Here is a 10,566-nt window from a genome sequence, read left to right as displayed (position 1 = left end):
ATTTGTTTTTATTTATGGAACCGAAACGTATCGCGAAAACACGTTGAATTCTTGTAAAAATTCTTCTTTTTTCGAATAGTAGAAGTCTTTTTTCAGTTTGTGTACCTCTACATTACCAGATTCGGTGCCAAAGGCCTGAAAAGACATTTCAAAATGTAAAATGCATAGAAATCTCTTTCGAGTATGAACTCTATCTGTTTAAACTCACCAAGTATTGATTCATCATATCTTGATCCATTATGCAAGAGGATAGCTGCATGCTGCTTATACTTCCCTCCTTTTGCATAGACAACGTATGTACAGGGCCGGTGTCACTCTTACTCAAGTCCCATACATGAATTCTGTTGGATTTTTAGTTTTCATTTATCGCACCATCTGATTCGTTCATTTGCAATGCCTGTTCTTTTTTATTTGTGAAAAGAACTTACCGAGAATTATTGTCCAGGATGTATATAGTCAGCGGTTTCGTCTTTGACCATTGCAAAATTTTAATTTTATCTATACATTGTTCATTTTTCAGTTGTACGATCGGTCTCTCCGTATTCAAGTAATGAAGTCGAATCGTTCCGTCATTACAACCGATCTAATCGACATAAAGATGAGATTGATAGGAATCAAATAAACTTTTAAAACTATAAATAGCAAAAGAAGTCTTACCCAGAAAAATGATTGACTAAAAGGACAGACATCGATGCAAGTTGAACTACCACATTCACCTATAATTATTATTTAATTATGTAATTGATAATTTCATTATGATGTTTTTCGATGCAATAACAAAACTACGACTCACTTATTTCAGTTGGTTTGTACATTAATGGATTAGTTTTGTTACCGATGCAAGTAGCATGCAAAACATTAGTGTTGTTAGTTACGACATAAATATTATTTGTATTTGCGCTATCCACTTGCATATCGATAAATGTATTCATTCTAAAAGAAAGTCGGATAGTTAAAAATTTTGGGTACATATAGCGAAAGAGATTTGCATATCTATTATATTTACATCTCCTTGTTTCTTTCTGTTAAAGACATTTTCTGATTCTTTACAAGCCTTATGTTACCCCAGTGAGAGAGTCCCAAATCATCGATATTTATACCCATATTGTGTACAATACTCCATATTATAAGATAACCATCCTCGTCTAAACTACATATCTGTTAAATTTGTTAAGAACAAGCAAGAATTAGTAGAACTACATTTTCTAATAGCGACATGTTAAAACTGCGATCAATGACGGAGTAGTAACCTGAATAGGAACAAACTTGTTGCTTCTTTCTTTGGCAGAAATAGTCTCGATTTTTGATTGCACACGTATCGCAACAACTTGCGACGTGTGTGCATCTAACTCCGTAATTCCTGTTGTTGTATAAGTGGGGGTTCTTATCACCCAATCCAACTCGTTAGCTTTATCAGTAATTTTCTGATGCCACATCTCATCATCCTTCAGATCCCAGAGGCTCAGTGATCTATTTTCATTTTTTCATTTTTAAATTAATACAAAGAAATGTAAAAGCTTAGAAAAAGATTCAAGTCGCGTACCCATCCTCGAGTCCGGCGAACACTATGTCGCAATTCGTTAAATGAAAACAACAAGCGGTAATGGAGCTTTGCGAATAGAATAATTTCTTCGGCATTGAAGGTTCGGAAATGTTCCAAACGCATCCAATGCAACAATCGGTGATGTAATCCTGTCTACTTATGGTTTCTATCTCCTGTAAAAGAAAAAAATTTGTTGTTTTAAATTATTTTAAACCACTGTGAATAGTATAATAGTCTCACTTACCTCTTCTACGGGAGCGTGTATAGTGAGCAGAATCTTATTTGAGATGTTTGAATAGTGTATAATCTTAACTGGCCTGGTAGCTAAAAATGTCACTGAATCTACAGAGAGCTTCACGAAACCATCACTAAACGATAATCCGTCTACATTGTTTTGAAAAACGGTACCACCGTGTTCTTTCTCTTCCAGTAAGGATAACACGACTGTGCCCGCGCGATTAAGAAAATCATTCAACTGTAATACATCATATGATGGCCGTAATAAAAAATTTATATCGTCCGGCTCATCCAAATCGTTTCCGACACCATTTTGTTCCTGTAAAGTTTAATAAAAAATTTAGAATAATAATTCTGTTTTGTTAAATTTATATCAAGTTCTCTAAATAGCAGAGAATAAATTAATACCATTCTAAATAAGTTTATATCCCGTTTGTCACGTAATTCTTTTCTACATGTTACAGGGAATTGAGTCCATTTATTCTTACTGTGTACTTCGTCCGTTTGTATCTCGATGTCCATATTATCGTCGCCAGTTTGAGTACACACCTGGTAAAATATAGTATGTTACAAACTATCACACAATCATGATACAATGCATTACATACTTGTTGAGTATTTAGTTTTCCGTAATTTCTTATAAATTCATCGTAAGGTATGGGGCTGCACTCTAAGAGCGACCATTCCATAAAATCCAGTTTTATCATTTCCAATAATTCCTCGCCTCTGCTTCGAAGTTTTCGTAAATTCTGCAAAAAAAGGACAAACTTGTCAGAATTTAAAAAAGTACACAATAAATTGTACGATATATTCTTATGAAAGTGTATTACCTCTTCGCTTTGGTTTTCTTTCGATTTACGAAAATCGATAAATGGTATTTGCGACAATGGCGGAGATCTAATAAAATCCCCGGAGCGACTATCCTCGAAACCTTCATCGGTAGATGACGGCAAAGATTTATTTTCCACCGGTCTGTCATCACTGTTCCAAAAATAAATGCGAATGCGTTAAATTGACCACACGTTTTTATTTTTCTCAAAACACAACAGCTTAGAAAAACATGCAACAAAATGCTACATAAAAATGTAACAGTCAGACAATAAGAAGCAAATAATAACAAACTTGCATATAAATATTCATTTATTTGTCTTGATATTTGATTTTAGTTATCACAAACCTAAATGTTTTGCCAATTGGCTCTCTTAATTCAGGTAACGGCGGCGTGTTGGATTGATTTACGAGCATAGATTCTACCCGTGCCGCCCGTTTTCTCGCTTCCGCGAGATCGTAGTGTCCCGAATCGAGCATACGTTCCTCTTCGACTTTCATATGTTCCGTGCTCTTCTGCAATATATTTTTTTAAAAATATATATATATTTTAATATATAGATATAGTATATTGAATAGTACCTTTTCTCGGGAACGCAGTTCGATAGGTTCTAGATGGGAATTACTTCCACTGCTATCTGACTTTTCGCTAATTAAGGAAGGATCGCTGTCGGTGCATTCTTGAAAGTCCGATTCATAATCCTAGAAGGAGTACCATAATTTTAGATTCTCGACTCAGTTTCAAGTATCTTCAAATTTTTTAAATAAGTTAATATGTGTGCAATTTTAAGAGCTTATTAAAATTATAATTCTTATATACAATTCTTTTTTCCTTTTTTACCTCAAAATCGTCCTCGTAATCATAGTCTGCCTGATCCGAATCTGCTTGTGCATCAGGATGATCAGGTGGATCTGTTGTGATATTTTTCTTCTGCTCTATTTTTTCTGCTATCTCCGGTCTCTTTACAGCACTATGCAGCATTCTTACTTCACTGGGACTTAGTGTTCTGGATTTCCTACGCTCTCTGGATGACAGTTGTGATTTAGCTTGACCAAATACAGAAAAATCTTGCAATTTTTCCTTATCTCTCGATGTTCGATATACAGTCTTCTCCTTAGACTTAATATTAAGCTTGTTTGCAATTGGCTTTGACATATATACTGTACTAACGCCTCTTTTTTCTGAATATCCCGTTTGCTCTCTAGATTTCCTCTTCTTGATCGTACTATCGTCGTTCAATTTAATAGCATTTTCAGATTTTGTCTTGGAATTTATATTCTTTTTTGTTAACAAGTGACTAGATGAAGCATTATGTGGACTAGATTTCAATGTTGAGGACGAAGAACTTTGCTTGATAGTCTTAATCTGAGAAGATCCAATAGATGGCTTACTAATATTTCTAGTTGATCGTGTTCTATTTGTTATGGAATTCTGTAACAGTTTTGATTTGTCCCCATCTCCTCTATGCTCAATGGTTTGAGATTTTCTTGGAAGATTAGATTCCAATTTTTTCGACGTTTCTGCATCGCCTTCCTTGCTTGATAGAACTTTAGATCTTGACCGCGTACGTGTTTTAACTTCATCTTTAAGTTCAGTTTTCTTAGTAGCTCCCTAAAAAGAAATAAAGAAATATTATCAATATGAAAATATATGTATAAAAAAAATTTGGTTAAAATATAAAGTAAAACTTGATAAGCATATACAATGTTTTTTTTTGCGATAACATTTTATATATAATAACAATGATTTAACTATGAATTATGATTTATTTAGGCTTTACATTCTAGAAAAAAAATTTTTTGTACAATACTAAATAAATGTATATATATATATATGTATATAAATGTGTTATAAATACTATTATCTACACTGGACGGTATTTATTTTCTCTGGATGGAATTGCGATAAAGAAAGATACATGTGCAAAAATCTCACTCGTTATTCAACTAGTCTCTGTAGAGTGTACAAAATTCTAATTGTTTTCAAACGTGCTTCAATGCACACATTAGAAAAGTTTAATTTCATCAGAAATTACTAATGATTACTAGTACATACTGTCTTGTATAATTAATTCGGAAATATGCGAGATTGTCCCTTGTTAAGTTAAAAATATCGAAATATTAAAAATGCGAAATAATTTCAACTTGTATTGAAATGATACTTACCGAATATCTAATATCTATATCATCTACATTTTAAGCGCACGTATATATTGGAAGTATAAAATCCATGAATCTATCCAATTCTTCAAAAGTATTAATAATAATTGTAATTCTAAGCGATCTTTCTCTTCTATTAGTGTCCTTCTATATAATTCTCCTTTCACGAGTCCATATTTGTTTTTATTTATGGAACCGAAACGTATCGCGAAAACACGTTGAATTCTTGTAAAAATTCTTCTTTTTTCGAATAGTAGAAGTCTTTTTTCAGTTTGTGTACCTCTACATTACCAGATTCGGTGCCAAAGGCCTGAAAAGACATTTCAAAATGTAAAATGCATAGAAATCTCTTTCGAGTATGAACTCTATCTGTTTAAACTCACCAAGTATTGATTCATCATATCTTGATCCATTATGCAAGAGGATAGCTGCATGCTGCTTATACTTCCCTCCTTTTGCATAGACAACGTATGTACAGGGCCGGTGTCACTCTTACTCAAGTCCCATACATGAATTCTGTTGGATTTTTAGTTTTCATTTATCGCACCATCTGATTCGTTCATTTGCAATGCCTGTTCTTTTTTATTTGTGAAAAGAACTTACCGAGAATTATTGTCCAGGATGTATATAGTCAGCGGTTTCGTCTTTGACCATTGCAAAATTTTAATTTTATCTATACATTGTTCATTTTTCAGTTGTACGATCGGTCTCTCCGTATTCAAGTAATGAAGTCGAATCGTTCCGTCATTACAACCGATCTAATCGACATAAAGATGAGATTGATAGGAATCAAATAAACTTTTAAAACTATAAATAGCAAAAGAAGTCTTACCCAGAAAAATGATTGACTAAAAGGACAGACATCGATGCAAGTTGAACTACCACATTCACCTATAATTATTATTTAATTATGTAATTGATAATTTCATTATGATGTTTTTCGATGCAATAACAAAACTACGACTCACTTATTTCAGTTGGTTTGTACATTAATGGATTAGTTTTGTTACCGATGCAAGTAGCATGCAAAACATTAGTGTTGTTAGTTACGACATAAATATTATTTGTATTTGCGCTATCCACTTGCATATCGATAAATGTATTCATTCTAAAAGAAAGTCGGATAGTTAAAAATTTTGGGTACATATAGCGAAAGAGATTTGCATATCTATTATATTTACATCTCCTTGTTTCTTTCTGTTAAAGACATTTTCTGATTCTTTACAAGCCTTATGTTACCCCAGTGAGAGAGTCCCAAATCATCGATATTTATACCCATATTGTGTACAATACTCCATATTATAAGATAACCATCCTCGTCTAAACTACATATCTGTTAAATTTGTTAAGAACAAGCAAGAATTAGTAGAACTACATTTTCTAATAGCGACATGTTAAAACTGCGATCAATGACGGAGTAGTAACCTGAATAGGAACAAACTTGTTGCTTCTTTCTTTGGCAGAAATAGTCTCGATTTTTGATTGCACACGTATCGCAACAACTTGCGACGTGTGTGCATCTAACTCCGTAATTCCTGTTGTTGTATAAGTGGGGGTTCTTATCACCCAATCCAACTCGTTAGCTTTATCAGTAATTTTCTGATGCCACATCTCATCATCCTTCAGATCCCAGAGGCTCAGTGATCTATTTTCATTTTTTCATTTTTAAATTAATACAAAGAAATGTAAAAGCTTAGAAAAAGATTCAAGTCGCGTACCCATCCTCGAGTCCGGCGAACACTATGTCGCAATTCGTTAAATGAAAACAACAAGCGGTAATGGAGCTTTGCGAATAGAATAATTTCTTCGGCATTGAAGGTTCGGAAATGTTCCAAACGCATCCAATGCAACAATCGGTGATGTAATCCTGTCTACTTATGGTTTCTATCTCCTGTAAAAGAAAAAAATTTGTTGTTTTAAATTATTTTAAACCACTGTGAATAGTATAATAGTCTCACTTACCTCTTCTACGGGAGCGTGTATAGTGAGCAGAATCTTATTTGAGATGTTTGAATAGTGTATAATCTTAACTGGCCTGGTAGCTAAAAATGTCACTGAATCTACAGAGAGCTTCACGAAACCATCACTAAACGATAATCCGTCTACATTGTTTTGAAAAACGGTACCACCGTGTTCTTTCTCTTCCAGTAAGGATAACACGACTGTGCCCGCGCGATTAAGAAAATCATTCAACTGTAATACATCATATGATGGCCGTAATAAAAAATTTATATCGTCCGGCTCATCCAAATCGTTTCCGACACCATTTTGTTCCTGTAAAGTTTAATAAAAAATTTAGAATAATAATTCTGTTTTGTTAAATTTATATCAAGTTCTCTAAATAGCAGAGAATAAATTAATACCATTCTAAATAAGTTTATATCCCGTTTGTCACGTAATTCTTTTCTACATGTTACAGGGAATTGAGTCCATTTATTCTTACTGTGTACTTCGTCCGTTTGTATCTCGATGTCCATATTATCGTCGCCAGTTTGAGTACACACCTGGTAAAATATAGTATGTTACAAACTATCACACAATCATGATACAATGCATTACATACTTGTTGAGTATTTAGTTTTCCGTAATTTCTTATAAATTCATCGTAAGGTATGGGGCTGCACTCTAAGAGCGACCATTCCATAAAATCCAGTTTTATCATTTCCAATAATTCCTCGCCTCTGCTTCGAAGTTTTCGTAAATTCTGCAAAAAAAGGACAAACTTGTCAGAATTTAAAAAAGTACACAATAAATTGTACGATATATTCTTATGAAAGTGTATTACCTCTTCGCTTTGGTTTTCTTTCGATTTACGAAAATCGATAAATGGTATTTGCGACAATGGCGGAGATCTAATAAAATCCCCGGAGCGACTATCCTCGAAACCTTCATCGGTAGATGACGGCAAAGATTTATTTTCCACCGGTCTGTCATCACTGTTCCAAAAATAAATGCGAATGCGTTAAATTGACCACACGTTTTTATTTTTCTCAAAACACAACAGCTTAGAAAAACATGCAACAAAATGCTACATAAAAATGTAACAGTCAGACAATAAGAAGCAAATAATAACAAACTTGCATATAAATATTCATTTATTTGTCTTGATATTTGATTTTAGTTATCACAAACCTAAATGTTTTGCCAATTGGCTCTCTTAATTCAGGTAACGGCGGCGTGTTGGATTGATTTACGAGCATAGATTCTACCCGTGCCGCCCGTTTTCTCGCTTCCGCGAGATCGTAGTGTCCCGAATCGAGCATACGTTCCTCTTCGACTTTCATATGTTCCGTGCTCTTCTGCAATATATTTTTTTAAAAATATATATATATTTTAATATATAGATATAGTATATTGAATAGTACCTTTTCTCGGGAACGCAGTTCGATAGGTTCTAGATGGGAATTACTTCCACTGCTATCTGACTTTTCGCTAATTAAGGAAGGATCGCTGTCGGTGCATTCTTGAAAGTCCGATTCATAATCCTAGAAGGAGTACCATAATTTTAGATTCTCGACTCAGTTTCAAGTATCTTCAAATTTTTTAAATAAGTTAATATGTGTGCAATTTTAAGAGCTTATTAAAATTATAATTCTTATATACAATTCTTTTTTCCTTTTTTACCTCAAAATCGTCCTCGTAATCATAGTCTGCCTGATCCGAATCTGCTTGTGCATCAGGATGATCAGGTGGATCTGTTGTGATATTTTTCTTCTGCTCTATTTTTTCTGCTATCTCCGGTCTCTTTACAGCACTATGCAGCATTCTTACTTCACTGGGACTTAGTGTTCTGGATTTCCTACGCTCTCTGGATGACAGTTGTGATTTAGCTTGACCAAATACAGAAGAATCTTGCAATTTTTCCTTATCTCTCGATGTTCGATATACAGTCTTCTCCTTAGACTTAATATTAAGCTTGTTTGCAATTGGCTTTGACATATATACTGTACTAACGCCTCTTTTTTCTGAATATCCCGTTTGCTCTCTAGATTTCCTCTTCTTGATCGTACTATCGTCGTTCAATTTAATAGCATTTTCAGATTTTGTCTTGGAATTTATATTCTTTTTTGTTAACAAGTGACTAGATGAAGCATTATGTGGACTAGATTTCAATGTTGAGGACGAAGAACTTTGCTTGATAGTCTTAATCTGAGAAGATCCAATAGATGGCTTACTAATATTTCTAGTTGATCGTGTTCTATTTGTTATGGAATTCTGTAACAGTTTTGATTTGTCCCCATCTCCTCTATGCTCAATGGTTTGAGATTTTCTTGGAAGATTAGATTCCAATTTTTTCGACGTTTCTGCATCGCCTTCCTTGCTTGATAGAACTTTAGATCTTGACCGCGTACGTGTTTTAACTTCATCTTTAAGTTCAGTTTTCTTAGTAGCTCCCTAAAAAGAAATAAAGAAATATTATCAATATGAAAATATATGTATAAAAAAAATTTGGTTAAAATATAAAGTAAAACTTGATAAGCATATACAATGTTTTTTTTTGCGATAACATTTTATATATAATAACAATGATTTAACTATGAATTATGATTTATTTAGGCTTTACATTCTAGAAAAAAAAAAAATTTTATTTTTGTTTCAAAAATAGATATATGCACATTTTTATATGTGTATATTTCTTTTATATTTGTAAAAAACGAAATGTGAAAAGAATTGTTGTAGAAACGACATAAATTTTTAGACATTAGTTTCTATCTTCTTCTACATCTAATTTTTATATTATTGATGCTTATGAATAAAATGTCAAAACAATGAGTCATGCGTTCTATAGTTGATGAAAGATGTGCATAGTGATGGCAGTAAATACAAAATCTATATTTCGCCTTATTGTAATGACGTTCTACCGACATTCACGTAGTAAGAAATGTCAATAGTTTCGAGGTTGACGTATGTGCGAAGGAGCCTTGATTGTAAAATGTCAAACTCGCGCAATCGCGATTAATTAAAAACGGACAAAAAAAAATGCATTTTTCATATTTCCCGTTATGATTGAGAATGTAGTATACAACTCGATAATTTCGCTAATTTCCAAGTTTTTGACGTACTCACTTTATTGGACATTATGCAAATTGATCGGCGTTGACAACTGCGAGCGATCGTAGGGCAACCATGATGTAAACTAATGCGACTACAGCGCTTCGAGAAAACACTTCGCAACTATTGACAAACAGCACGATACCGATAAATGGTAAGAATGTTTTTACCCGTTGGAAGCTAAATAATGAGAGAGGTTTATTTGGACACCGTGCGATTGGACACGATCACTCATATCGATCGGTGTCTAGGATAACCTAGGGTAATCAGCGCGATTGACCAATCAAAGGGCCTCATTTTCAACTGGCCAATAAGACTTGATTTCGTTTCAGAGAAGTATTCTCTGATAGTCTCCATAGTCTGTCTTGCCGAAAGAAGTCGTGAGATAAACAATAATCAATAAACAATAGTGTCTGCATAATCAATAAGAACAGGAAATCCAATGAAAATAGTAGCTCTGTTTACGTGGTAGAGATTTGACAATCATATGTTATATTGTAAACAAGAGTAGACGTGTGAAACTGTAAACGAAATGAAAGGTATATTGATATTCGATCACTTGAATGATGTATTGTTTGCAAAATGCAATAAAAAATTCGCGAGTCACATCTTGAAGCTGGCAAGGATGCAAGGATTGCTTGATGATGATAAGGTAAGATTTGATAACAATAAGATGATTAACTTTATGAAGAACACTTGTCAAAGTTGTATACAATATACTTTTAGATATTCTTGAAGAAGGGAAA

General features: G+C 33.5%; 3 protein-coding genes across 8 annotated transcripts in view; 1 reads left to right on the top strand and 2 right to left on the bottom strand.

The window, feature by feature from the left end:
• Window positions 1-11: 11 nt before the first annotated feature.
• LOC115240316 (WD repeat-containing protein 60-like) lies at window positions 12-4,243 on the bottom strand. 2 transcript variants are annotated; one of them, XM_029815391.1, is made up of 15 exons: window positions 3,450-4,243; window positions 3,191-3,310; window positions 2,958-3,124; window positions 2,611-2,761; window positions 2,389-2,529; window positions 2,189-2,329; window positions 1,788-2,099; window positions 1,544-1,716; window positions 1,251-1,470; window positions 1,007-1,158; window positions 794-933; window positions 658-716; window positions 429-583; window positions 209-341; window positions 12-135 (listed from the first exon to the last, which is right to left on the bottom strand). In XM_029815391.1, the coding sequence occupies exons 1-15, from the start codon at window positions 3,762-3,764 to the stop codon at window positions 13-15; spliced, it is 2,502 nt and encodes an 833-aa protein (XP_029671251.1). In that variant the 5' UTR covers window positions 3,765-4,243; the 3' UTR covers window position 12. The 2 variants fall into 2 exon arrangements, with proteins under 2 accessions (XP_029671251.1, XP_029671259.1); XM_029815399.1 differs by lacking the exons at window positions 658-716; window positions 794-933; window positions 1,007-1,158.
• Window positions 4,244-4,954: 711 nt separating this feature from the next.
• On the bottom strand, window positions 4,955-9,922 carry LOC115240451 (WD repeat-containing protein 60-like). 2 transcript variants are annotated; one of them, XM_029815610.1, is made up of 16 exons: window positions 9,836-9,922; window positions 8,393-9,163; window positions 8,134-8,253; window positions 7,901-8,067; window positions 7,554-7,704; window positions 7,332-7,472; window positions 7,132-7,272; window positions 6,731-7,042; window positions 6,487-6,659; window positions 6,194-6,413; window positions 5,950-6,101; window positions 5,737-5,876; window positions 5,601-5,659; window positions 5,372-5,526; window positions 5,152-5,284; window positions 4,955-5,078 (listed from the first exon to the last, which is right to left on the bottom strand). In XM_029815610.1, exons 1-16 carry the CDS (start codon window positions 9,845-9,847, stop codon window positions 4,956-4,958), a joined length of 2,970 nt encoding a protein of 989 aa, XP_029671470.1. In that variant the 5' UTR covers window positions 9,848-9,922; the 3' UTR covers window position 4,955. The 2 variants fall into 2 exon arrangements, with proteins under 2 accessions (XP_029671470.1, XP_029671461.1); XM_029815601.1 differs by lacking the exons at window positions 5,601-5,659; window positions 5,737-5,876; window positions 5,950-6,101 and having other exon boundaries at window positions 9,836-9,912.
• A 209-nt stretch (window positions 9,923-10,131) lies between these two features.
• The window catches only part of LOC115240225 (Hermansky-Pudlak syndrome 1 protein homolog), a 5,986-nt gene continuing 5,551 nt past the window's right edge, over window positions 10,132-10,566 (top strand). For 3 of the 4 annotated variants that reach the window (XM_029815271.1, XM_029815263.1, XM_029815254.1), the window contains exon 1: window positions 10,132-10,472. In XM_029815271.1, coding sequence (XP_029671131.1) covers window positions 10,353-10,472 — 120 coding nt within the window. In that variant the 5' untranslated portion in view covers window positions 10,132-10,352. The remainder of the gene's footprint in view (window positions 10,473-10,566) is intronic. The other variant, XM_029815279.1, reaches the window with a different exon arrangement.

The sequence above is a fragment of the Formica exsecta genome, unplaced genomic scaffold, assembly GCF_003651465.1.
Source record: "Formica exsecta isolate Colony F162 unplaced genomic scaffold, ASM365146v1 scaffold117, whole genome shotgun sequence".
Classification (NCBI taxonomy): domain Eukaryota; kingdom Metazoa; phylum Arthropoda; class Insecta; order Hymenoptera; family Formicidae; genus Formica; species Formica exsecta.
Note: the sequence above shows the minus strand (reverse complement) of the source record. Positions and strands in the feature narration are given on the sequence as shown.